The sequence below is a fragment of the Orbicella franksi genome, chromosome 4 (assembly GCF_964199315.1).
Source record: "Orbicella franksi chromosome 4, jaOrbFran1.1, whole genome shotgun sequence".
Taxonomy (NCBI): Eukaryota; Metazoa; Cnidaria; class Anthozoa; order Scleractinia; family Merulinidae; genus Orbicella; species Orbicella franksi.
In genome coordinates, this window is record NC_138148.1 from 6,367,714 (window position 1) to 6,395,711 (window position 27,998).

At 39.7% G+C, this 27,998-nt stretch overlaps 4 protein-coding genes across 4 annotated transcripts in view; 3 read left to right on the forward strand and 1 right to left on the reverse strand.

Annotated features, from left to right (window-relative positions):
* The first annotated feature begins 514 nt into the window (after nt 1-514).
* Nucleotides 515-4,333, forward strand: LOC145484317 (putative skeletal organic matrix protein 5). The gene is made up of 4 exons (XM_081462954.1): nt 515-2,147; nt 2,229-2,271; nt 3,239-3,365; nt 3,523-4,333. Exons 1-4 carry the CDS (start codon nt 1,922-1,924, stop codon nt 4,039-4,041), a joined length of 915 nt encoding a protein of 304 aa, XP_081319080.1. The 5' UTR covers nt 515-1,921; the 3' UTR covers nt 4,042-4,333.
* A 130-nt stretch (nt 4,334-4,463) lies between these two features.
* LOC145484222 (inositol-pentakisphosphate 2-kinase-like) lies at nt 4,464-6,648 on the reverse strand. Its single transcript, XM_081462858.1, has one exon. The coding sequence runs from the start codon at nt 6,561-6,563 to the stop codon at nt 4,854-4,856; it is 1,710 nt and encodes a 569-aa protein (XP_081318984.1). The 5' UTR covers nt 6,564-6,648; the 3' UTR covers nt 4,464-4,853.
* LOC145484206 (CCAAT/enhancer-binding protein zeta-like) overlaps nt 6,636-27,998 on the forward strand; it is a 28,923-nt gene continuing 7,560 nt past the window's right edge. Inside the window, exons 1-22 of the mRNA XM_081462843.1 lie at nt 6,636-6,763; nt 6,876-6,965; nt 7,169-7,236; nt 7,928-8,177; nt 11,937-12,045; nt 12,440-12,540; nt 12,914-13,001; nt 13,364-13,431; nt 13,988-14,119; nt 14,956-15,001; nt 15,175-15,218; nt 15,914-15,998; nt 16,765-16,849; nt 18,417-18,513; nt 18,779-18,863; nt 19,547-19,626; nt 20,267-20,301; nt 20,399-20,477; nt 21,465-21,527; nt 22,311-22,391; nt 22,801-22,848; nt 27,599-27,895. Coding sequence (XP_081318969.1) covers nt 6,668-6,763; nt 6,876-6,965; nt 7,169-7,236; nt 7,928-8,177; nt 11,937-12,045; nt 12,440-12,540; nt 12,914-13,001; nt 13,364-13,431; nt 13,988-14,119; nt 14,956-15,001; nt 15,175-15,218; nt 15,914-15,998; nt 16,765-16,849; nt 18,417-18,513; nt 18,779-18,863; nt 19,547-19,626; nt 20,267-20,301; nt 20,399-20,477; nt 21,465-21,527; nt 22,311-22,391; nt 22,801-22,848; nt 27,599-27,895 — 2,127 coding nt within the window. The 5' untranslated portion in view covers nt 6,636-6,667. The remainder of the gene's footprint in view (nt 6,764-6,875; nt 6,966-7,168; nt 7,237-7,927; nt 8,178-11,936; nt 12,046-12,439; nt 12,541-12,913; nt 13,002-13,363; nt 13,432-13,987; nt 14,120-14,955; nt 15,002-15,174; nt 15,219-15,913; nt 15,999-16,764; nt 16,850-18,416; nt 18,514-18,778; nt 18,864-19,546; nt 19,627-20,266; nt 20,302-20,398; nt 20,478-21,464; nt 21,528-22,310; nt 22,392-22,800; nt 22,849-27,598; nt 27,896-27,998) is intronic.
* On the forward strand, nt 23,280-27,608 carry LOC145484211 (extracellular calcium-sensing receptor-like). The gene has a single exon (XM_081462847.1). The coding sequence runs from the start codon at nt 23,665-23,667 to the stop codon at nt 26,317-26,319; it is 2,655 nt and encodes an 884-aa protein (XP_081318973.1). The 5' UTR covers nt 23,280-23,664; the 3' UTR covers nt 26,320-27,608.

Below are 27,998 nucleotides of genomic sequence, written 5' to 3' on the forward strand. Positions count from 1 at the left end.
AGACTTAAAGATTCTACAAAATATTCCATAATTAATGAATCCATTATTTACTATGTAGGCGAATTCGACAATGACCTTTACTAAAAAGTTGACGGAAAAAGTAACCTCCATTTGTCGATTAATTTTCGTTAACAATCATTTTTGTTCATCAATCTGTCAGAAAGAGAAATCGATGACACTCTGTTAGTTCTCTTTCCAAACAACGTTCCGCAGGTCAGTTCCATTTTGTCACTGAACACAATGCTCGATTGAGAAGAATTGTTCTCTCAAGGTGACCTGTCCATTAGGCTTGTGACAAGAATATCATCATATTTGGTAATAAAACCTTGATGTAACTCTAATTTCTCAAAACTGGTATCAAATGAATTAAAAAAACAATCTGTAAGAGAATCAACACTGAACCGAGAATATTTAGCACATGGAACGTTATAGACTGAGGTAAATAATCTAAGTGACGTTTCATACAATTGTTCGTATTTGTGAAGTTTACTCCGAAGCATGCATCAATGTTCATTTGTAAAACAAAAAGTCCGTTGACCTTTTTTATAATCTATCCAAATCACAGTTGCATTGCCGGGGAAAAAGCCAGTTATAAGTATCGAGTGGAAATGTCTGCGTGGCAGAAGCTCTGTGTCAGAGTTGTTTCAATTATTGTTTAGTCGCTGACCTCTCGATCCCCAGTTATTTAAAACCTTGCTTTCAATTTCTTTTCTCGTCCGCCGACATTCTAAATTCACTCAGCTGCAGTTATCTCTATAAAGCGAGTCCGTGCGCAAAAATTCGAAGCTATGATTTCACCAATGGCTAAAAATGGCAATTATTTGGCCAAAACACCGCACTAAGAACCTTGTTAACTATCTTGTTTCTCCAAACTGCAGCGAACTAAACGCGAAGTTATTATCACGAGATCACGCGGTGAGGAGCGAGATAAGAGTCGCCAATTTCCTTGCCTCGCTCAAATACACACAGCCTAGCTAACTAAATCAGTTCACTTTTAATGTAAGGAAAGCTAAAGGTTTAGACTGCTCTTAGCACGCGTTTTTTGTTTTCTCCCCGCTGTATGATTGAATGGAATAGGCCTTATGAAAGAAAGCAAATACTGACACAAACAAGTGAACAAAATTCAATGCAAGTCCGTTGACTTTTTAGTCTATCCAAATAACAGTTGCATTCAAACTGAAATAAAGTCAAGCGCTTTGCCAGTTACTGGGTATCGCGTGAAAATGTCTACGTGGCGCAAGCTTAGTGCCGAGTTGTTTCAATTTTTACTCAAATACTACTGCCTCATCTACAGTGCCCCTTGCTTTCATTTTCTCGCCCACCCACACTCTTATAGTCAGGATCAATTCTACGATACCCTGCCAGAAAACAAATGGCTTTCATCAATGAAGCGTTTTCTGGGGTCCAGGCACCACGTGGAAAAGATTTTATAAAAGGCTAAGAACAATTTTTCCATCTTGTTTTTCCAAATTGAGCGAACCCAACGCGAAGTTATAGACACGATCGAGCGGTGAGAGACGCCAGTTTCCTTGCCTCGCTCGATTATTCCCAGCCAAGGATAACTAACTCGGCTCAGTTTTTAGCCAACTTAGACCACTCAGAACAGTACAAATTTTTCCTTTTCTTCAAGCTGTGTGAGTGCATAGAACAGGCCGTTTACTGAAAGAAAACACGAGAAAGTAAAAGGCCCCCCACGAAATAAACAGGGCTACGCGCGTGAACATACCAACAAACTTCCGGGTAAACTTGGACCAAGTTTCATTGGACGCGGGCGGCAAGCAAGCAAGAAAAATTTCGGGTTTTTAAACAATACCTCGGTCAGCTTGGACATAAACAAGGCGAAGACTATGCGTCAGTCATAAGGATAAATGATTCGCACAATTCATTTGTGGAGCAAAACGTTATTCTACAAATCGCCAAAATGCGTTTGTCTTTTCAAGCTTGTTTTATCGCAATCTCGATTTTACTGGGCGTGAATGGAGACAAATCTCCCCCATCTTGCACCAAACCATACGACAAGATGATGGCCTGTAACCTGATCTGTAACATGATTCACGATTCGGACGCCAACAATGCCATGAAAATGCTGCAAACAAAAATGGAAAGCCTTACTTCAGTGATCAAGAAACCTTCTTCTCCTCAGCCAGGTAATAAACTTTCTTTTTTGTCAGTATGTTCTTGGATCAGTGAGGCATTTCAAAAATAACTGGAGTTTTATCTTTTTCAAGCTGTTCCCGCTTCTTCGTGCAAGCAGCAGTATGAAAAATACAAGTAAGTTGGCGCACACTGTTTCCTCTGTAATTTGAAGCTCTTGAGATTTTATACCCACCAGTTAAATGTCTAAAACAGTTCGTAAATCCGCCAACTGCTCCTAATATAGAAGGTGGGAATTTTTGTGCCGCAGATTGCGATCATGAAGTAAGTTTTTACGCTCTTTCGCGATCAAACTTTGGGTAAAATTCATACTTTCTCTCCATATTTACTACGGTAGCTCAATATTTTTTACTTCTAATTTTGATGTCAGATTTAGAGTATAGGCACGCAACTCGTCCAAACGGCGACTTCTCTAATTGTTTTTTCCCTGAAATTAAGACTTTCTGCTACTTTGGTACGGAGTTCTGACCTTAACTAACTAAGATGGTGCTTCTAACTCGTGTTTTTGTGTTTTCCATGTCAACTCTGAGCAAATTACCGGTTTGTAATCTTTTTTTTTTTTTTTTTTTTGAGATAGAGTTAAACCTTGATATAACTTAGAGTAAATTTGATGCAAAGAGCCTATTGCTAGTTAGTTTTCATAGGATTTTGAGGATCAAATTATTGTTCTCCCATATTGACCGGGGTCTATTTTAAAATAATTAGTGGATTACTTTTTCCATTTTGTTTTCATCCTGTGAATCTAAATTTGGTGCCGCAACAAGACATCATGTCCCAGTTGATGATTATCTTTATTCTCATCACTAGTCACTAGTGTGCTTGACACTGTATTGATATTGTAATGACAAAATGGAACCCCACCTTACAACCACCCTGTTAATACAGCCACCTCGTTATTATGACCAATTTATTCTAGCTAGAACAAAAGTTCAGTGAGTCATTTTCTTATTTAAAGAGCCCCTTTAATATGACCACCCTGTTAAATATGGCCAGATTTTTGTGGCCCGTTGATGACCGGATTGACGGGCTTCCACTGTAATAAGATGTTGATCAATCTAAACAGGATGATTTTTCTTCTACCCAGGTCAACAAAAAGTCAAGTGTTTCCACTGAAGTTTGGTTCACAAAAGATTCCTGTTTACTGTCACATGGGAAACTTTGGATGTGGAGATGGAGGATGGACGCTGGCAATGAAGATTGACGGCAACAAGGTGAGGAATTATCTCCTCCACATTTCACAACCTCGTTTCCAGGGGTTTCACCTTGAAATCTGGAATAGGGAAAAGGCCTGGAAATGAGGTTGTGTATTTCAATCTTGGCAAATGTAATATATTTAATGTGACATTTTTTCTCAATTTTATATTCCAGAAAACTTTCCACTATGATTCTAAATTTTGGGGCGACAGAAATGCCTATAATCTTGCAGGAGGCAAGACTGGGTTTGACTCACAAGAGACCAAAATGCCGAGCTACTGGAAAACACCCTTCTCCAAGATCTGTCTTGGAATGAAGATCGGCCAACAGATCACTTTTATGGTCATCAACAAGCAGGCCAGCTCGCTGTACTCACTGATCGCTGATGGTAAATACCGTGCTACCTCCATGGGTCGTAAAACGTGGAAGATGCTGATCGGTTCACAGGCCTCCTTACAGCGCAACTGTAACAAGGAAGGGTTTAATGCTATAGGTAGCAATAATCGCGTTGCCAAAGCAAGAATTGGCATTGTTAGTAACCAGGAAAATGACTGTGCCAGTTGTGATTCCAGAATTGGGTTTGGCACAGGAGGGCTCCCTGTGGACTCCAACACGTGTGGAGATGTGGCCAAACACAGCCCAGATAATGGAGACAAAGACATCAAAGCCATGGGTTACATCTTGGTGCAGTGAGAGAAAAACTGACATTGTAGCTCAAGAATATCTCAGAAACACAGGTGTGCTGTTAAAAGATTTGAAAAACAACAGTTGAATGTAAAACAAAAAGAATAATAAAAAATGGTGTTGGGAATTCATGTGGCCTCAAAACTACTTAATTGGTTTTCTACATGCAGGCACCGTGCATCTGTATATGGATTGAGTAGTTTGACTGCAAAGACCCTTGCAGATTATTGCTGTTGCTGTGCTTACCATTCTGCAAAGTATTTAGCATAATAAGGGTGAAGTGATAGTGTAATAATTACGGTTTAAAGTGATCACGTCCAAGGCCAATCTCATACACTTGTTGCCCAGGTTTAAATCTTGAGAAATCTTTGGTGTTGAATATTTTTTTACAAACCCTGCCATGAACAGTTTGCCTCATTAAAAAACTAGTATTTAGAAAAGAGTATTTATTTAATAACCTTGCAACATTAAAAATACACTCCTCCGAGTGACTCGAAACCTGAAATAAAAAAAAAAACCAACCTCCTATGCAGAAAAAAATTCCAAGTAGATTGCAAAAGAATTAAGTGGTCATCTTTCTGGCAGACTTTCCCACCAACTGAAATTGATTAAGAAAAATAATGCAACACAGTGTATCCTGCACTGGCCTACATGTACAGTAGTGAATGTTGGACATCTCATACCAGGTCTAAAGATCAAGTTTTTATATGCTATAAAAGAAAGAAAAAATGTCTTAAAATCTATACCCTTCAAAGTAGAAAGATTTACACGTAAGAGGCCATCCATGCACAATATAGTGTCTAAAAAAATGAACCAGATTATTATTGTTCAAGAAATATCTTGACAGTTTTTATGGTATCCTTGTAGTACTTTCTCACCCTGTCGAATTCTTTAGGGTCCAAGTCAACAAGATCAATGTTGTAGTGATACTTATCACCACAAGCCATTTTAACAGTTGGTAATCTTGTCTCCTTCTTTGAAGTTTTCTGAAAAGCTAACATTACAGAGAAGTCCTTTGCAGTACTTGCAACAGCAAATTTGCAGATTCTCACAACAGCATCATATAAGTTTTTCGGATCATTCAGATCAGCATTCAACATCTGAATGTTGTCTGGGGTTTTCGAGTTATCCCTTCCAAGGGAAGAGGCTACTGTTTTCCAGAGGGGTAAAGTGTAAGGCCCATCAACACCAAGGCTGCTTCTTAGTCCAGGGTTACGCTCAAAGTGATTGATAACATTCCTGTAAAGTGGATAAATCCCCTCCACATCAATGTTGTCTAATTTTTGTACTGACAAAAGCTGTTGTAGAACTCCTCCGTTTCCAAACTGCAAACAGTTCAACTGACTTTGAATACCATTGTTGCAGTCAAGATACTTGCTTTTGTTACACACTGTAGCATTTGATGACATGCCGACTTTATTTTCATGTATTTGGCTTGTTTTTGAGTCACTTATTAGAATTCCAAGCAAAATTCCCAGGAGTTTCTGTGTAAAGGGACCCGCACAGCAACACTTTTGAACTTCTCTGGTCACGCCATCAACATGAATGTCACTCTCTTTAATCACACCATCTTCCTGTTTGTGACCCTCTGTGGTCACACCATCCCCACACTTATGACACTCTGTGGTCATGCCATCTCCACACTTGTGACCTAGTCCAGTCACACAATCTGTAAAGACCTTCATTTCTTGTAGAGTAACCTCAAAATAGTTCTCAGCACAACACGCTCTCCCTTCCTGAATTGCTCTTTGTACTAACTCCTCAGAGAATATTCCACTGCCATCACAAAAAACACGCAAGTTGTTTTGAGGATCAGATACTAGACATTCCAAGGCGTACATGACTCTTCTTGGTTCTCCTGAGAATAAATCCAAGGGGCAATAACTGCTTTCTCTATTATACTTTCCTTCTTTAACTTTCGTTTTCTGAAGCATACAATAAGAGCAGACAGTGTACTTTGCCACTCTTGTCGAGTCGATGAAAGGTGAAGTGGGAAGAAAGCCGCATTTTGGCTTTATCTCGACAGAGAAAGTTGGATTCATCGTTTTCATCCCGTAATTATAATTTTCTTCAGTCGAGTCAGCTTGTGGAAGCGACGGAAGGAAACACAAATCTGGCATGAGCACCCCGGAGTGACAACCCTCATTGATCTCTTTGTCAAGTCTTTGTTCTGGTCGACAGCCTCGGCATATTCCATTCATGGCTGACGCGAAGTCTTCTGGAACAAAAATTGCCTTCCCTAAATGAACGTAGCGGCCTCCCATCAGCGGTAACATAACACTCTTGGCAAAATCTAGATTGCGTAACATTTCTTGTTCATACTGCGTTTGATCTTTCAGTTTCAAAGCCGAAGAGTTTTTTCTCTCGTGCTTTCGTAAACGCAAGACTGTTCTCAGTTTGGTCAGCGATACCACCACAGTCCAGGATCCTTCGCATCGATAAGTCCACTGATGCGGATCTTTAAAATAATCCGAAACATTTGAATATGCTTGGCTAGCTTCAAAGATACCAGTATCTGTGTTGTCCGCCATGTTGGAATACAATGACCTACTTGAACCGCTTGCACATTTGCAGAAGTCACGTTTCGTGATTATTTACACAACCTCTAGATCGAGACACGTGCAGCAGTTTCAATATGGCGGACAAACGTGCTAAGCTCGCAAGTAGAAAAACGAAACAAAATGCCCGTGATTTAACACTGGAGGATGTTCTCGCGGTCGGAGGAGACAAGGTATGTGTCATTTCTCTTCTGTGGTTCGTAAGGTGCGATGTATTGAACTTAATTTCATTATTGCATTATCAGTCTGTCTTTTGATGACCTAAATTTCACGTTTCACTTTCAGGATGACTTTGAAATGATGAAGGATGTGGATATATCGGGCGATTTTGTTTCCAATGAGGAGGATGCGTCAGAAAATATAAAAGAAAAAGAGGTAAAAGAATGGTCAATAAACTTACATTATTTATTTATATTTTCAACAAAGTGTAAATTTAAACAGTGCAAACCTTGCACTTGCTGATTTAAACTCGGTCATGGAACTTTTCACATTGATGTAACGTCTTTATACTCACAAAATCATGTGCTCGAATCAGTGCAGCATCAAGTTTAACTGTCAACCTTTTGCCCGCAAAACAGATAATGTCATATATCAAGGAACTTGGTCTGGACAAAATTAGCTTTAAAGGCAAAGAAATGAAATACAGGTACGTAATTAAACAGTTTTAAAGAGGAGTTCCAGGAGCAATGCTCTTCCTTGTTTGGTTTGCCCTAGCCCGTCCCACTTAGGTAAGTATATTTTTCAGACACTGTCTTTTTACAGTGCTACATGTGACATGAGTCTGGGCTTCACGGTGCATTCTGCAAGACTTCCACACCGAAGATATGCCACTGAGGCTTTTTAAATTCCATGACCATAGAATGCTGTAAAACTGCCACCCCAATTCAAGTCAGGTGGGAAAATATGGACTCAAATGGATCATTTGAGATGCCTGTTTTTGGCCGGGATACAGTATTCAATATGGGTGATAAAGAGAAGTTAAGAGGCCTATGATTATCACGCAGAGTCACCTTACATACATGTAGTTCAGCGTCTATAAGCCAGCACCAGGAAATATAAATGTACATGTACACACTGCTATACGCCAATTCGCCGCCACATTTTTGAAAGCCACGCTCGGTGAAGATCTTTGGTGTAACTTACACTGAATGCACCCTGGACTGGGCTGCCATGGTGACCTCATTACTACAGAGGGGATAGCTGCTCTCCCCTTCTGCTTCCTTTAAAGTACCTACATGTACCCTGCAATAACGTCAATTGGCTTGGAGTTTATTAACTGTCTATTATTCATGACAAAGTAAATGTCTAAATACATTAATTTTGATTGTCTGTGACAGTGAGAGTGCCGCTAAAGCAGGGAACATCAAAGACAGTTTGCCTAAACATGAAGACGTTCAAGAGGGTGGTCAATCAGAAAAAGGAAAGAAAGGGAAGAAAGGAAAGAAACTGAAATCACAAGGTGCTGAAAAAGGAGTGGAGTCAACAGGAGTTGTTACAACTACGCCGGAACCCCAAGTCTTACCAGAAAGAAAAGGAGGACCGTACCAAAAGCTGCTAATTAAGCCTGGTGGGCTCTGGTATGATTTGGTGAGCACTGATACCTGTAGTAATTAAAAGTAAAACAGGTTGAACATTTTTATTAATCTTGTACAGTTTATCCCGGTCAAAATGATGTTTTAAGCTGAGGGTTCTTTCAGATAGCTTAATTTAACAAGAGAAATTCTGTCAGGACCAGATTTACATGCACAAACTCATGAATCCTTCTGTCATTCAATTGCGCACACTCTGCTGATGGTCTTGCTTAGCACTTAATGATGAACAACTTGTATCATGTCTCATGACAGTCTTCATCTAATATCATAAACAAAGGAAAAAAACTGACATTGTTGTGGGTTGCTGACTTATATTTTCAACAGCACATTTCATGAACACGCTACAGGCAATTTTCATTTTTCTTAGTCAGTCTGAGAAGCTTATAAAAGAAGGTGAATTGAATTTTAAATAAATAAATAAATAAATAAATATACATTTATATAGCGCCATTTTCCACTAATTGTCCATGGCGCTTTACAATACTTTAAAATTAAAATCCTAATTCTTTAAAAACCTAAAATCCTAAATCCTAAAAGTTAAAATCCTAAGAATTAAATACGCTATATAATACAATTAGGCTACAAATAAAAAGTAAAAACTACAAATCAAATGCACGCTTAAAAAGATAAGTCTTAAGATTAGCCTTAAAAACTGCCTCTGATGATGAAAGTCTGATCTGGAGGGGTAGTTTATTCCAGAGCCTTGGTGCCGCCACGGAAAAAGCCCTTTCACCATACGTTTTAAGATTTGCTCTAGGCTCATCAAGCAACCTGTTGTTTGAAGATCGTAGTGTCCGACCAGAAATGTTAAATCGCAGTAGGTCTCTAATGTAATCAGGGGCCAGTCCATTCAGAGCTTTGTAAGTTAACAACAATATTTTGAAAATAATCCTAAAATGAACTGGCAACCAATGTAAGCTCCTTAGTATTGGTGTGATGTGTTCCTGCCTTCTAGTCAAGGTAACAAGGTGAGCTGCTGAGTTCTGTACAAGCTGAAGTCTATTAATCAGATACTTTGGGAGATCGTACAGTAGGGCGTTACAATAGTCCAAACGCGATGTTATGTAAGCGTGAACAATGGTCTCAGTAGTACTCTGGGATAGGTATTGCCTAATTTTAGCTATACTACGAATGCGGAAAAATGCGCTCTTGCAAGTTATTTTAACGTGTTCTTTGAAATCCAAACATTGATCGAATGCAACTCCTAAATTCCTGGCCTGTTTACTAGACTTGATTACTTCATCACCAACTCGTATATAGTCGAGGGGTGGTCGTGGACGATATTTAGAACTAATAACCAAAAGTTCAGTCTTATCCCGATTTAACTTAAGTTTGTTGCGCAGCATCCAGTCCCCAATGTCCTTAACACATAATTCTACTGCCATCTTTGAGCTTGATAGATGATTAGGGCAATTGGACGTAAATGACAAGTACAACTGTGTGTCATCTGCATAGAGATGAAACGGTATGCTATGCTTTCTGGCTATGTCACCCAGCGGACTTGTATAAAGGGAATACAACAAGGGTCCCAGTACAGAACCCTGTGGTACCCCGTAGGGTAAATTCTTCTTTGACGATTCAATTCCATTGACAGAAACAAACTGTTCGCGTGAGTGAAGATACGAATGAAACCAATTAAGAGCAGTGTTCCTAATACCAAAGCGATTCTGTAGTCTAGATAACAAAATTGAATGATCGACACTATCAAACGCAGCCGATAAATTGAGCAATAGTAATATAACCGATCTGTTATTGTCAATAGCCTTCAAAATATCATTTTGAACTCTCACAAGCGCAGTCTCTGTACTGTGATGAGATTTATATGCCGACTGAAATTCTTCTAATAAGCCTTCATTATCATTAAGGTGGTCCATTAATTGTGCTGCAACTGCTTTCTCCGTAACTTTGGATAGAAAATATAAATTCGAGACAGGACGAAAGTTCGAAAATAGTTCATGATCAGCTCCACTCTTTTTCAACAACGGCTTCAACATGGCAACCTTGAATCTATCAGGTACTTGGCCACTTGTAAGAGACAAGTTAACTATACGAGTGATCATTGGAAGCAGATAATGACGGCACCCTTTGAACACTGAGGTTGGAATTGGATCAAGTGTACAGGACTTTGAAGACAGGTGATTCACAAAACCAGATACGACCTCCTCAGTGACCAGTTTAAATTCACTTAGCAGCTGACCAGCTAGACAGCTTTCAGACTCAGCATTGCATGAAGTAACTTGACCGTCATTCAGAGTTCCATCAACTTTGTCAAGATCATTGCGGATTTTAACAATTTTGTCACTAAAATATTCAACGAATGATTCGGACAGAGAACAGTTATTAGGCCCAGATGGATAACACTGGACTGGATTGGAGTGCAGAAGCTTCTCTATTGTCTTAAAAAGAAGTCCAGAGTTCCCTGAGTTTTCCTGGATCACTGATGAATAAAATGTGTGCTTCGCGGAGGCAATCATGTCATTAACAACACTGTTCTGAAACACATACCGTTCTCTATCTGCAGGTAATCTTGTACGTTGCCAGTTACGTTCGAGCTTCCTCCTTATGTTCTTTTGAACACTAATGTCAGTTGAATACCAAGGCGCACAAGGACGAAGAACTACCTCACGGGTCCTTTCGGGGGCATAAACATCAAGGGTGGACTTCAAGACCCGATGATAGGAATCAACTAACGAATCCAAATCACGCTGTGATTCGTCAAACAAGGACGAATTCATGATAGTGTCATTGAATTCAGCATAATCAATCGAATGCAGCTTCCGGTGGTGAATAGTTCTTGTTGGAAATTGTGGTTTGTGCAATAATAAATGCATAAAAATAGCGTAATGATCAGAAATCAAAGGGTCACTTGCCCCAACGTCCAGCTGTTTTGGACAGAGTTTACTGATTGGTGGTACAGAAAAAACAATACTGTAATCACGCTCTCTGAAGCACAAATACTTTACGGCATCACAGACACCGTGCCTCTGTGTCTCGGTTTAAACCTCTGTACAATAATTGCAAAATATTATATTTACACCACTTCAAAAAATGAGGAAGATTATTTCTTAGACGCTTTCTTGGCTATCCTTAAAAGCAAAATAGAAATAGAAACTAGCAGAGCAAAGGTGCAAGTTAAACTGTAAATATAGCTAAATATACTGTAAATCGTCGCTTTTTTGTCATTTTTTTTTTTTTTTTTTTTTTTGCAGTTTTCACTAGTTCTAGTAACCATAGTAAAAGTTTGTAGTAATTGTCCGCGATTAAAAAGTAGTGTAACGTAAGCGGTTTAAATAATACTGTTGTTTCGTCAAGCATTGTAATTAGAGCAAGTTGTAATTAGTGTAAGTAGCTGTATTGTTGTAGTTTTATACGTAGTTATTTGTAATTAATAATGTAAGTATGCGTGCTGTAAAAAATAGATAATTAATAATAATAATAAAAAAAAAAAAAAAAAAAAAGAAATCAAAGGGTCATGAACCATAACATTGTCTATAAGTTTACACTGATTTCTAGTAATGATTAAATCCAAGATATGACCACTTGTGTGAGTCGCCGTAGTCACCCATTGTTTAATAATTAATACACAATTTTAAATTATAGTAATTGAACACAATCATGTGAGTATTTTCCATACATGTACAAGTATATGACTGCTTGCTCTTCCATGCTGATGTAGCTTTCTTTTTTTTTTAATCACTGATAATTTTTGTGACATAAACTTTCCATTAAATGTTAAATACATTTTACTCTGTAGGTAATGGAAGAGAAAATTAACTACTCCTCCCCTAGTCAAGCAGATATTGCCAAGCTCTGTAAAGAAGCAGCTGATCTTCTGGAGAATGAAGTCAACATCTATGATAAAAGTAAGTCTTATCAAAAAGTTGACTGGTGTAGTGCATGAGGGTTAAATCTACCAAGTGATGCATTGCCAGCCTGATAACCTTTGGCAGTGATTAATTTCTGCTAGTCAAGTGATACCCAGTGGCAATTTCCCACAGAGGTTAAAAGGCAGCTGCTTAAATTATGAAACAGTAACAGGATATTTACAAATTTTGTGTAATCTAAGGCTCTAGGAGTTTAAAATTTGACTTCATAATTTTCACTTCATTAGGGAATCTCTTTGGGACTGTTTAGCCACAGCAAATGCTGTACCCAACCAACTTTTACACAGTGCTAATCCATGGACCTTACAAGTGCAATGGATTTATGTCTACATTTACCACAGTTATTATCAAAGTTATGCTTTTTCATTCTTAGTGAAGGCAAAAGAGAAGTCATCAGATTCACAGTGGTTGAAATCTGTTGTAAGTTCAGGAACACTGAATGACAAAGTAGCTGCTCTTACTGTTCAAATACAGGTGAGTAAAAAAAAGAATAAAATTATGTTGTAATTGCCCTGAATTTGACGAAAAAAATGTGACAGTTCTAAGCTTTTTTTAAAATTAATTTTGTAACCATCTGAATACAGGCAGGGTTGGTCCAAGTTGAAATAGCTTATGAAACCACCGTCTAGTTAATGATCTCAGCTGGCTTCGATACAGAATTTCTAAGCTAATCATCTGATTTTTTAGAAAACAATGGGCATGACTAAACAGCTGCATAACGTACAGCAAGACTTTGTGACAACTCTGTAAAAAGTCAATCTCAATAATGTTTTACCTCTCCATTGACATAAAAAATAGTTGTAAGTTAAGACTTTTGGTTGTAAATCATTAAATGACCCATCTGCAGGAGTCTGCTGTACATCGGCTGAAAACCTTGGACATTTTAATTAGCATGGCCAAAAAGAAGGGAAGAAGAGAGAGCATTATAGCCGTTGGTAAGTTGTCCAACGTCTCTTGTTAAGTATTACAAATAAATTATTAACAACAAATTATGATAAGTTGTTTTTTTCTCCTCAAAACAACAAGACAAAGATATCAATACAACAACAACAACAACAGCAATAACAACCAAACCAGGCTGTGTGCTGTATGACCAACTGTTGATCATGAGAAAGCTATAAGGCACCTTCTTTAGCAATCAGATTATGAACTTGACCATAGAGCTTTGACTTATGAAAAATATTTTGATACAACTTAAACAATGTAGATCATACATGTTTGAGACTATGTTTTTCAATGTCCACCTGCTCATTGATGATTGTGCTTATAATGAGTCTGTTTCTTTTAAAACTCACAGACATGTTGAAAGAGCTTTGGATGACGTTGTTGCTGCCAAATAATCGCAAGCTGAGAAAGTTTGTCCAGGTCTGAATTTGTGAGGTTCTTTAAAATATGCTTTGCCTTTGTTTAATAACATAAAAGTTGTAAGAGACAGAAAAGCTGACTGTATGTGATTGGCTACTTTCAGTTTAATCACTGTACACGTTATATGTACATAAATATCTAACTTAAGCCTGGTTTACACAACAAAAAGTTTTTGCATGTTTCCAGTATAAATGATGCATACCAAGAAAAGTTCCTCAGCCTGTTTTGTAAATGATTTTCTCATCTTAGCTGAGCCCAAAAAATATTTTTTACCATGCTCAGATTGACCTGCCACCTTATGCGCAACAGAGCGTGAAGAAGATAGGTGAGGTGAGAGGTCAGATTGACCTAATGGATAGGTAGTCAAAGCACAAGACAATAAAGTTAAATTTTGGGCTTAGCAAGGCTGAGGAAATATCGTTTACACAACAAAATTTTTCCGTGTTGTACTGGTTTTTTTGGGTATGTGAACCATTTTTTCTAAGCCATGCCATTTTTTTTTGTTGACAATGTGTAAATCAGCCTTAAATTTGTTCTAATACATTCAAACAAACAGAATCCTTTGACTTCACTGGTAGAAGTTGTTCATAAAGGTGGTGGCTGGGTTGAACGTGACAGACGGCTTATTCTGTGGCACTTTGAGGAGTTACTGAAACAAAGATACAAAGAGTTCATTGAAGTTTTGGAGGTAATAAAGCAGTTTGCCATGACTTTGCAATCATATTGTTATTAAATATCAAATGTTATAATTTGATAATGTTCATCCTGTAGCTTGAACTCATTCCACTGAAATAGAACCTGCACTGAGATTTTTGTGAAACTTTGCCTATTGATTGTTTGTATTAATAGAAACCTAAATTTTGAAATAAAAATGAGGGGTCCCCATGTTTGTTAAGGACCAACTGTAGCAGCACCTTGTTTATACCCAATAGATCCTATAATAGCACCATGATTGTAGTCATGATTGCTTGCTAAATTTACGTTTCCGACGATTGTTTTTTGTTCTACACTGAGAATTGGTCCATATTTATTTTACACAGAGAAACTTATATGTATTACTCAATTCAAAACAATAGAAAAAAATGATAGGTCACCATACGCACCATACTTTGCAAGAAAATGACGATGTACCACTATGGCCAGGTCCAGCCATAAAGAAAAAGCTGCCATTTTTTAATGCGTGCACATTGGTCACGTGTGAAATTATGTGCAGTAGGGATGCGCAATGCAATACTGGGGAATGACCTTAACTGTCTAGTTTTGTATGGGTTTGAATTACTTTCCTTGATGTACATGTACTGAAGTAGCATTCTCAGAATGAACATTATTATAAAATTATGGCCATCTAATAACAGTACTTAACTAATATACATTTACATATGTGTATACATGTTTATTTTTTTACATACACTGTAGTTTACAAGGTAATGTGGTGTACTGAATTGCTACTTTTTAAAATTTATGTTGTGACATGTATTGTTAATTTAATATATATAAGTTCTCTAACTTGTGTTTAATTTGCAGAAACTTCTTCAAGACACTTTGGTTAACATTAGAAGTAAAATGTTAGGTAGGTGTGATATGGAACTAGCTCAGTAGACTGACTTTTAAATGTTTGAAATTTTTTCATTTGCTGCTAAATGTATTAATAAGTACATAATTATATTGTGTAAGCTAACTGTTTAATGCATTCAAATAGCTCTATAAGAAGCTTGTCACTGCAATTGATTAATATTTTTACAGGAACAATATATGATTTATTGTCGGAGAAGCCAGAACAGGAACAAGTGAGTTAAAAGTGTTAAATGAGCATTCAATTTATTTAAAGTTAATCAGTTAGCTGTTAAACACAAAGGTAAACTGTTTACAGTACCAAGGCTTTCACCTTGGTTTATATGGGAGGCACAGTGGCCTCATGGTTAGTGTGCTTGACTCCGGATCGAGCGGTCCTGGTTCAAACCCTGGCTGGGGATATTGTGTTGTGTCCCGTGGGCAAGACACTTTACTCTCATAGTGCCTCTCTCCACCCAGGTGTATAAATAGGTACTGGCGAATTTAATGTTGGGGGTAACCCTGCGATGGACTAGCATCCCATCCAGCGGGGAGTAGAAATATTCAGGACTAGCTGCTTCATGCTACTGAAATCAGGGTGAGCTGTGGCCTGATGAGCCACTTGGCTCATATGCAGACTTTACCTTTATACTGTATGATGTGTACAATCTGGGAAAAATATTTAATCTACTGGAGTGGCACGTATCTGATCATTGTACATGTGGTGTCTGTGGGGGGTCAGGGATGGGAAAAGTGATTCCCGCAGCTGGGACTTTGTGGTAATCAGGCAAATTTGGATTGATTGGATTGTCTAGGACAACAGGAAATAGCTACATAAACTACATGGAAGGTATGGGTTTGCGACTGCAGTGGAGTACATTGTACCCAAAGTGTTAACTAAGTTTTGATGCCATTAATTTTGTTGTTCTAGATTCTTTTGAGTCTTCTTGTCAACAAGATAGGAGATCCAGACAGAAAAGTGGCATCAAAAGCTGTTTATCTGACAAGAAGTTTAGGTAAGGATCCCAGGAGATCAGACTCTCTCACAGTCAAACGTCAAGTTTTTGGCTTTTAGATCTGTGCATAAAATCCTAGTATTACTATTCATAGAGTGCTTTTCAATTGAGTGTCGTAAAATCAAAACCAAACCAATTACTTACCAATATTAGACTACTCAGCCAATCTCAAACCAAAGTAAAACCAAAACCAAAACCAAAGTAATTGTCTGATTACTTTTGACACTCAATTGAAAACCGCTCTAAATGAAAGCTACTGCATGAACTGAGCCCAGAGATATTCTCTGGATGGATGATGACTATGATCTGGTGTAAACAAAAGGTATTCTCTGTGTGGCCGATTGGTCCGTAACAGCAAAACTTTTCTCAGTTTTTAAAGCATAGAGCAACTAGAATTACTTCCCTTTTCCACTGAATGGGATGCTAGTCCATCACAGGGAATAGCCCCAGGATTAAATTTACCGGTACCAATTTATACATGTACAGCTGGGTGGATTGAAAGATGCACTACAGGTGAGAGTAGAGTATTTTACCCAAGAACACAATGCAGTAGCCCTGGCCAGGGCTTGAACCTGGACTGTCTTGCAACTTTCTCTGTGTGACTGTTTAAGTGAAAGTCACTTAGCGTATACTTTCAGAAAGTGTTATTTGAAAAAAAAGACTTGCTAGGTAAGTCAGAGTTTGTTGGGTACTAGTGTGTACATGTATATGGTACATGTACATGCACCTTTTTACATTGTATATATGTATTTTTTTCCTTCTCTAGTCACTAAACACCCAAACATGAAGCTTGTAGTCACCAAGGAGATTGAGAAACTCCTCTATAGACCCAACATCGCCATCAAGGCCCAGTAAGTGAAAGGATATACATGTAACATACAGGCGTGGGTTGTTCGAAAGATGGGTTGCGTTATCCACCGGATAAATCACTATCCAGTGTATAGCGTGGTTTACAAGTTTTGTCAACTTTTATCCCCTGGATAGCAATTTATCCAGTGGATAGCATTATCCAGCCTTCGAACAATTGGGGCCAGATCTACATGGAAGCTCAATCATTTATTTGTGACGTCTACATTTAGGATAAATTTGGCCTTCCAAAGTCTTCGCATATCAACCAAGTGGGGGAATGTCAGCCTTACGTGCTGGCCACTTGTTATTATGGATTGAACACAGCAAGATCCAGATAGAAAGGACAGAAGACTGGTATTCTTTCAGTAGTAACAGTCTCAAACAGGAACAGGCTTGACTGTAGGCTCGATTACCAGCCGCTGTTCGAGAAAAGAGCCCGCGCTCCTCCTCCGAACTCACGGCTGGACTCGTGGACTTGGCGTTGTTAATTTCAACCAATAAGAAATCTGCCTGCCTGAGTCGAGCAGGCTATATAAATTAGCTTTCTCGTAGTAGCAAAGGAGTTGTGCGATATGAAGTGCGAGCGCATTAGTGGGATATTTAACCAAATACCGTCAACTGATGAAATCGTGCCTGATCTAAACCATAGTGGCATATACAACACGCAAAATAGTCAACAGACTTAAGCGTTAGAATCTATATTTGAATCATGTGGTATGTATGAGATAACGAACAAAGTAAACAAAAGAAGGAATAAACGCAAACATCGATTTCAAGAAACAAAACACTCAGTCAAATTGATGTGTACCTTAGTCTTCTTGAAGAGAAGCAACACCAGTCTCTGGCGAAGCCAGACAAAATTAAATTTTTAAATGAGCCAAAGCAAACCGAACTAGCAAAACATAAACATGGTGTCAACATCATGCACACCAACATATGTGTGACCTTTGACATGACAGTTGCTACAGCATAGTCAAACAGCTCTGCTCTACTTTTTTTTTTTTTGTAAAGAAAAACTCTTCTATAGAACACAGCATAAAATGCCCTTCCGCAACGATAATGTGAAACAAAATAGGTTGGAGGGCCAAAGTTAAAAGAAGTGGTGAAAACGCCACAAATTTTACGAGCCCTAGGCGTCATATGGGCCTGCCTATGATTGTCATCAGATGACATTTTCGGCCACCTGAAGCGCCGCAAGAATTACATTATGAAGTTACGTCACAGACATACTTTGCCGCTCACGCGTCCAGCCGTCTCTTCTCGGGGAGGAAAGCGGACCGGACTCGAGAAAGCGGTGGAAATCGAGCCTAGCTTGACTGTTCACAGCCCTCTATTTTCTCAAATTTTTATTTGATCGTTGAATACAAGGATTGAATTGCGAGAGAACTGGACACCAGCTCAAATTGCTTCCCTCACTGCTCTCACCCCCTCATTCTTTCTGCTCACGCTCACTTCAATTGCTTTTCCTTTTGTGTGCATTAAAAATAGAGAGGCTGTGATCAGTCTAGGAACAGGCTTGTAATAGTAATGGAAGTTTCATGATTGTATTAATTTTTTCTTTTTTTGCAGATATTTTGCTGTCTGTTTTCTAAACCAGTTGATCCTCACTAAACAAGATAGTGAACTAGCCACCAGACTTATTTCTATCTATTTTTCCTTCTTTGGTGTAAGTTCATAAAATTAGCATTTGTGATATTGACAAGTTAATTTCAGTTTAGCTCAATCCAAGGCTTGCAAGTTTGTCCATTTCATCATCCCAGAGTGAAAGTAAGAGATCTTGAACCATTTTATACCGGCACAAAGGCTTTTTTTTAAACTTATTTTATTTAAGGTTGTAGCTTGTTTTGTCAAGTTTAAGATGATTTTTTTGACATCTCAAGTGACGATGTATGGCATTTTGCGACTTTGAACCTCTCTGTTTGGGTCAATAGGCATTCTTAAAAAAGGGCGACATGGAGGCCAAAATGTTGAGTGCTCTCCTGACGGGAGTCAACAGAGCTTTTCCTTATGCTAAAGGTATGGAACACTAAAAGAAAATTTTGCAAGTTAACAGTAATTATTACAAATGTTCAGTGTAATCTTGGAGTGGACACGTGGTGGCCTCATGATTTGTGTGCTTGCCTCCTGTTCGAGAGGTCTGGGTTCATGCCCTGGCCAGAGACATTGTGTTGTCTTCTTGGGCAAGACACTTTTCTTGCACAGTGCCTCTCTCCACCCAGGTGTATTAACAGACGTACCATTAAATTTAATGCTGAGGGGTAACTCTGTGATGGACTAGCATCCCATCCAGGGGGGAGTAGAAATACTCCTAGTCGCTTCATGCTACAGAAACCAGGGATAAGCGCCAGCCTGATGGGCTACTTAACTCGTATGCAGACTTTACGATAAAAACCTAGAGACCTAAGGAAATCAGGCGGCTTATTATTGCCTATAGTAAACTCTAGTTACTGTGGCATGAACTGACTAACCTCTTGTGCAGTTCACTCAAAGTTTAATTACTGGTACTCATGCGCCCGAGATGGAGAGAGGATCATTGGAAATGTCAGGGACCCCTGAGAGAGCTGGAACCGACATGTAGACTCCTTGTCAGGACTCCAACACACTAACCATCAAGTTCCTACGCCGTCTATAGTCGATGACTTAATAAGATAGGGTATTACCGTAATCAAGTTATCTGCCATTTGTTTATTTGTTTTTAGAGGAAGATGAGCAGTACAATAATCAAATCAACACGCTGTTTCGTACTGTACATATTGGAACCTTCAATACAAGTGTACAGGTAGGTTCATGCCTAGCCTGTCCACCGGCTCTCCATTTTGTCTTGAGTTCGTCGAGATCGCAAGAAAGTATGTATAACCACATGGGGATTTGCAAAAGCCTGAACGCAAGGGGGTCACCCCGCTTCGCAGCTGCTCTCGGGCTCCGTGCTCGCTCTCAATCTCGCGCCCTCGCATCGCGCGCTCGCTCGATGAAAAATTTCTCATAGCAAAAAATTAACGTCCGTGTACAAACTAGTTCATGCCATCACTGATCCGCTCTTTAAACCAACTGGAAAATTTGAGGAGTGAACTTTGGGGCAAGAGAGGTAATTCAGCCCTCTCTTCTCCAATATTCTTTCCCAAGGCACATTTGTTATCAACGTGTTATTTCTCCTTACAGTATCGATACATTGTCAAGCGGAGTGGTGACGAGAATAAAGCAAATAATCAACTACAGGATACTGCATGCCTTGGTGTGCCAGCAAATGCTCGAAAGCGAACACTAACATAAAAATATATGTATCTATAATTTTTATGGCAATCTGTAATCATCATAGACAGAAAATATATATTAGCTTTAGAATCAGCAAGTCTCTTTGTTTTCTCTGTGAACGCCAAAACCATTTCTTGCAAACAGCTTTCCCTTTGGTTTATCTCTAGGCTCTCATGCTACTGTTTCAAGTCATGGAATCAAGGTATTGATGTTTAGAATGTACATCAATAGATAACATTGTTTGTTGTGTAAAAACGAAACTGTGGTTTGAAACTTAAGCTTGTTTTTCCTTTCCTCAGGCAGTCTGTGTCAGATCGATTTTATCAGGCGCTTTACGCCAAACTGCTTGATCCAAGCTTGAAAACGTCCTCGAAACAGGTGAGTTCTGTATGTCTAGTCTATGAGAGTCATGGATACAAATTGTAATGCATAACCAGCATTTCAGTACTAGGGACACTTGGTGGTCGACCTGCGGAATGTACTCTTGTAGCAGTGAGTAGGCCGATGTGCACGTGCAGAGTTCTCGACGTTACGGAAAGAGAATGTTTGTAATAGCTCTAGATATCAAAAATACATTTTAGAGGTTTATTTACAGATGTAAGGTAATCCGACGTAACTCTGTAGCAAACTAATGCAAGAACAAGAACTGTGGGAGAGCTTGTCAACATTCAGTTGTGGAATTTCTAAGAGCGACTCGACTCACTTCTTCTCATTTTGAGCTTTTGGTTCTGCGTTTCAGATATATATATTAAACCGTTTACGTAGGAAAATTCACCGAAAGTACTCTTCTGAAAACTAGCCAGTCAAGAGAAAGCTTTTTAGCCAGGAAAATAGCTTGTACCAAATCAAAACCAATCTGTTGTACTGCGCACTGTAAGGCGAGCGCAATATGGTTGGTTCAGAACACTCGAGTTATTTGCTGAGTAACCAATCAGATTAAAGATGTGATGTTCTTAGCCATGGAAAATCCAGGGGTGTTTCAACATGTAACATTTCCTGTACTTGCAACCGTTTGCGAGCTTTTCTTTTTGTTTCCATTTATTTCTCGACTCTAGACTAGTTTTGACTGTTTTCTTATACACTTGGGTCATCAAACAACGCGTCTCTCAGCAAGTTGATAAAAGTGTTTCGTGCCAAATAATGAAAGAGGACAACAACAAGTGACTTGACTACGAGTAGTCAGTCTTCGCTTAGTCCGTCGAGCGTGACGTGAAAGAAAACGGCGAGAAAAAAATGGCCGCGCGAACTTTTCTCGCGGTTTTCTTTCGGGTCACGCACGACGGACTAAGCGAAAGAGGGACTACTCGTAGTCTAGAAGTGGCTTCAAATAGTTTGAGGCATCTTTTTCACCCTCTTTCATTTCAGGCAGTTTTCCTGAACGTTTTATACAAGTCGTTAAAAAGTGACCCGTCTCTTCATCGGGTTAAGGTAAGCAATAAACCTGTGGTATCGTTAGTAGTTTGTCTCCACGTTTTAACTGTACTTTGCTTCGCCAGAGTTGTTACAGTTGACTTCCGAGATACAACGTATTTTGAGAAACTTAAAAGTACATTAAGGTGATAGGAAACTCGACACTGATGGTGTGACTTTGAAGAAGTGGGAAAATGATGAACGATTCTAAGACAGATAAAAATGGATTGCTGTATAGATAAACTTTAAAGCCCCTCGCTTGCATTATTGCGACCAGGAATTCCTTTCAAAAAGTGCTGTCTACATGTAATTAGTAATTAACAATTAGATTATGAGCTCGAGATTTCTATGGCGTGATAGTTGACAAGGGCGTAGCTCGAGTCAACTATCACACGTAGAAATCGAGAGCGAATAATCTAATTGTTTTAGTATAAATCTACTAGTCGTTTAAAACTTTATCTAAATCCTTTTTACAGATACTTCGAAAACGTAAAGAAGCGGCTGCCAGTTCGTTATCAAGCGCACACTGCTACGCTACTCACTATCTACAGCAGAATAGACAGTGAGTAGCGTAGCCAATCAGCGAACGGCATTCGTAATAGAACGCTAGTAGATTTATACTAAAACAGAATAGATAGTGAGTAGCGAGGCGAATCAGAGAGCGGCATTCGTGAAAGAACGCTAGTAGATTTATACTAATTTTCAATACAATTCAAAACGTTTTTCTCCATTCATTTTTTGGCTTCTTTTATTTCTTTGATGCAGATTTTGTTTACAAGTGCATATGTTTGTTGTTTTTAGGCGTTTGTTAAACGCATCTTACAAGTTTGCAGTTTCCAACAACCTGCGTTCATCGGTGGAACACTATTTATGATATCCGAGGTAAACATATCAGCGAAATGGTCTGAGTTTCAACTTAGAGAATGTCAAGGCATTTCCTTGTAAATCCTGTTTCGCGTCTCTCTTTCGTTTTCGTGGATGGCATATTTAAATTCTCTCAGAACGTGTAAGTTTCCCTGAGGTCGAGGGGGTGGTGGAGGGAGGGGGGTGGAGAGGGAATTTTTTTTGGGGAGGGGGGAGTAAAGTCTTCTTAACTAGACTACATGTACAAACTGAAAAAGTTTCCCCACAATTTGTAGCTACCTTCTAACAAGTTCATTTGCTCCTCTAGTTCTACTGCTCTTTTAATTTGTAAGTCTTGTTCCCCCCCCCCGTTATCTTAAGTTTTTATTTGTTTATCTAGTTATTTATTTATTTATTTATTTATTTATTTATTATTCCATGGTAATAGCTGACAAAAGTTAAACCAGGAATCAAGAGTCTGACACAGCAGCCAGAGGTAAGTAAAAGCAATCAGACTAGCTTTACTTTCTTTCCTTTCGCAGGACCCCTTTAATCAGACCTTGAAGATTTTCAATTTTGAACTCGTTTAGAGGTTTCTTTTGCCTTTGAACAAAAGCTGGCCAGCAAAGTTTTTTGTTCATCTTATTTGCATCTTTTTATATTTATAACAAAAGTAAAAGTCACTTATTTGTTCCCGTGCGATTTCGTTTTTACCAACCTCAAACAAGTTTGCTTTAAGCAATACGCTAATGCTTATACACCCAGACGTTTGTTTCAGTTTTTTAATCTCTTTGCACTACGCCACATACATAGCTGTTGGCATTAATAGGAAATTGCGCTCTGTCTTGTGTTAAAACCTTTCGTTTGCTGTAGCGATCAAATTGCATTTTCTCATTACAATACCAACACATTATCAAGTAAACAGGTGACGAGAATAAAGATAATCATCAGTTATTTGTAAGTGATATTACTGTCGTGACTTAGCTCCAAATTCTCAGAACTGGCATTGAAAATAAAAACTGATGGCTGTCAATAACAAAAATTGACAATGTAAACTAGGGAAACTGAAATGGTTAAAGTCCCGTAGTTTGTTCTCGCGTTCAGTTTGAAAGCTTAGTACAAGTGGCTCCCTCGAAAATTGATATGAACGTGGGTTTTTCAAGTTGAATTTCCGGTCTGCGAGACTTTTTATCATCATTCCAGTCCGCACTTGACTGTTTATTTACGTGACACGAGACGAGTTACACCTATTTAGCCGTGCGTATAAAGTTTCAAATCGCTTGACCCGCGCCCGGTGGTTTGACGTCTCACGATGTTTGCAAGATTTGTTGCTTGGTGTCTTTGTATTCAACAAGTCAGTTCCCTTAAAGGATTCAAGAGGGCTTTTCAGTCAGGAGACATCATTCTCGGTGGACTGAACGTGTTGCACTACAAGGACCCTCAGGATAAATGCGGAGACTTTTTTCCCGTCGGTCTGGGTCACACAGAAGCTATGATCTTCGTGATCGAACAAATCAACAACGATGCGTCCCTCCTTCCTAACATTACACTCGGCTTTGATATCCGCGACTACTGCGAGACCATCTCTATCGCCGTCAAAGAGACTTACGAGTTTGTGCGAGACACAGATTTGTATCATTCGTGCTCAAGCAGCAATTTCCGCGTCGATAACGAAACAACTTCCTGCTGTTGCTCGAGCAAGAATTCCACCCCCGTTAAACTGATCATTGGACCTTACGACTCAGCCAGTGCCGTCCAGATTGGAAGCCTTCTAAGCGTGGCGAAGATTCCCATTATAAGTTTCGCTGCTACCAGCGATGAGCTAAGCTCGGCGCAATTTCGATACTTTCTCAGAACGGTACCTCCTGATCGGCAACAAGCCCGGGTGCAAGCGGATCTGTTCGAGCACTTCAAGTGGACCTATGTTGGCACCGTAGCTCTGGATGACTCCTACGGACGGTTTGGTGTGTCGGCGATACAGAATGAATCCTACAAGCGGAAAACCTTCTGCATCGCTTTCTCCGAGTTTATTCCACGGCTTCGCGCAGCCCAGAACATGGCGCAGATTGTCTCTCGGATTAAACAGCAGAGCAATGCCAAAGTGATCGTCGTGTGGGTTTTCGGCGGATATGCCAAACAGTTCTTTGCAGAAGCTCACAGACAAAAGTTATCACGGCGAACTTGGATTCTGGGCGACGCAACGAGCACAGAGCGAAGCGAGCTGCTTGGCCCGTACTTTAGTCTACTTGATGGCGCCCTCGGTGTTCAACCGCACAATCGCAGGGACGAAAGGTTTGATAAACACTTAGCTTCTCTAACCCCGAATAAAACTCGTTTCGGCAGGAATCCGTGGTGGGCTGAGTACTGGAAACAATTTAGGAATTGCTCCGTTCAAAGTATCTATGAAACAGATCCGAAATGTTTCGATGTTCCGTTGTCACGCATCGAGGCCAAAGAACTGTTCGATCCTTATCTCGTCTACCTCATAGACGCGCTCTATGCGGCCGCGTATGCTTTGGACAGGAGCATCAGGTGCCGTGAATCAGAAGAAAAACTTCAAGGGGGAGAGTGCCCACCGGCAAAACCATTTAAGACTGGAGAGGTCGACCTTTTGTCATACTTGAAAAATGTCAGCTTTAGAGGTCTCACTGGTGTTGTGGAATTTGACGATCACGGAGATCCAAAAGAATCGTCGTTCGAGATAGTGAACATCCAAGTGCACGGAGCGGGCGAGAAAAACAAATTTATAGTGGGATCTTGGAACAGCAAGGAACAGCAAAGGTTGCGATTAAACGATTCCGCGATCAAGTGGGCAAACGGCAGTGTTTTTACAGAAGTTCCGTCTTCAGTTTGTAGCGAGGTTTGTCTCCCCGGAACTCGGCAGGAAGTAATTGCGCCTTGTTGTTGGAAGTGCGTCAAGTGCCCGGGAGACACAGTCAGCGAGGAACCTGGGTCCACCAACTGCACTGCGTGTCCTCCTAAACAGAAATCGAACGATGCCAAAACGAAATGCGTCACCCTTCCGGTGAAGAACCTGCGTTTAGAGGACACGGCTGGTGTGTTGCTGTCTTGTGTGACAGTTGTAGGATATTGCGTGACCACTGTCGCGTTACTAGTATTTCTGAAGTACCGCGAGACGGCCATTGTGAAAGCTTCAAACAGGCAGCTGAGTTTCGTCCTTCTGCTCACAATCTTCCTCAGTTTCACTCTAGCACTGTTGAGCTTGGCAGAACCGACTGATTTTATTTGTCGCGTTACACAGTTTAGCCGTTATGTCATTTACCCCACGTTCGTGTCAATTCTGTGGTTAAAATCCGTGCGTATATTTGTCTTGTTTCAAGTCGACGCCTCCAGAATACCCTGGCAAAGTTACATTTCTAAAGTCAAGTACCAAGTGGCCTTAGTTGCTCTCGTCAACAGCGTGGATGTTGTGTTACTGATCGCCTGGTTCGCTTCTGATCCACCCTTTCGAAACGAAAAAATCCAACCAACTGAGTACATCTTTTACACCTGTAAACCGTATGGATCTTCAGTCGGAAAAGCGCTGTATTTCATGGTTTGCTCATACGTTCTGCTGCTTTCGCTGCTTTCGTCGTTTTACGCCTTTAAAGTCCGGAAACTGCCAGATAACTTCAACGAGGCGCGGTTCATCGCGTTCTCTCTGTACATCATTCTGTTGTCAGCATTATGTTATTATTCAGTGGAGTTCTCAGTGCAGGAGGGCTGGTACGTCTCGGTTATCGCCTGTACCACTACTCTAGTGGACTCGTTTGGCTTGCTCGGGTGTATGTTTGCGCCTAAAGTATTCAACATTCTGTTCCACCCAGAGAGAAACTCCAAAGAGGTGATAAGGTCGCAGATAACAGCTTATGTCTGGCAGAACACTTGGTTGACAAACCTGAGCGAACATAAACCCACAGCGAGTGTAGGCAGTGAAAGGAATGAAACTGAGCCAAAAGAACCGTAGAAAGAAAAAAACACAGGTTTAACCTAAAAGAACCTGTCTTAGTCGTAGTTGTTTGAGCCCTCGGTGGTTGCTTAGTAACGATAGATGTCGGCAAGCTGACGTGACGTGCTCGGAGTTCCGTGCCATTTTTGATTGGACAATTGTAATCGTCAACTCTTCCGGTACTTCTACGACGGTTGGACGAAATGATACTTCAAACCAAGACTGAGTGTGTTGGTAGATATGTATAAAATATTTTTCTCAGTTTGAATCTCAAAGAATTTTTCAGCTCAGACTGTTGGGTAAAAAACGAGGTTAAAACGGATTGTAGAAGTTGCCCCTACCGGGTTTGTTATAGTTTTGTTTTTCCAACCGAATCTATTGTTTTAGAGTGAGATCATTCAGTGTTCGTGGATATGTAATTTTAAGCGTTAACTTTGTGGAATTTTATTTTATTTTTTTGGAAATTTAGAATAACCTTTTGCCGGGATGGCTATTCGTAAACTGGCAATTTGACTTTTGAGTTTTAGAGCCCTATTGTAGTTAGTCAGTCGTAACTTCGATTACCATATTTATCGATATTTTGATTTTACGTCACTTGTCATTTTACGTTATTGAACTTTTAAGAATTGTCTCTAGTAAATCGAACTTTGCAGAATACACCGGGAAAATCTTGTAATAAAATGTACATATGAAATAAATCACCGAACAATGCCTCAAACGAAAGAGATATCGATTTGTTTTCCAAGTTTTCTCTTTCGGTAACGAATCCTGTAATCTGATTGGTGCTTAGCACGGTCCGGACTTTCCTCTCTCTGCCCTCGGTTACAGTAACGCGCGCGCGATGTGTGTGTGGAAAAGGTCAACAATTATGAAAGTGGTTTGAAAAAGGGAGGAAAAAGATAAACAAGTTATTTACCGGTTATGGTCGTTCCGTTTAGTGAGGAACTGTGACCTCGGGCTTGAAAATGCTGCCTTCGGCACAGTCTTTCACTATACGGACCTTCCAACCGGCAAATAACCGATGACCTATAATAAATGAAAGAAAAGAATTCCTCACTGTAGCGGTGGTTTAAATAGCAGATTTTAATTCTCCGATTTTATGTCTCCGTAAAGTCATTACTTGTAGTTTTTGATTAATAAATTTCCCACGCTTAAAACATTGTTTCATGTCAATTTGCAAACACTTTGAATTTTATCGAAAATAGTCCGCTGTGCGTCAAGTATTGGATTCTCTTCTCGTTAATTGCAAATATCGGCAGCTTATGAGACTGAACTTAAAATTTTCCATGGCGTCTAGGAAGACGACGACGAAGAACATTTCGTTGACATATCCTCGGACGAGGAAAACAACAATTACAATACTCGTCAGGACCAGTCAACCCATGGTGGTGAATCTCAGGCGCACCGTGTTGGCAGACCCAAAGACCCAGCGACTGGGACCAACCTCTGTGGTGCTCAAAGAAACCAAACGTACAAGTCCCATCAGAGAAATCCCTTGTTTAGCGGTGCCGAGAACTCGTGTCTGTGGGAACTGAACAAGCTGTCCAGGCATTATCATCCGTCTGTGTGTCTTTTTGCTCGTACTCTTATGAAGGTAAGCTCGAGTTCGGCTATGTTCTTTTACACCAAGCATGATTGAGCTAACTTCATGTCTCCATACTATTTCTCCTTCGCCTGTCATTTCTTTCTGGTGTATT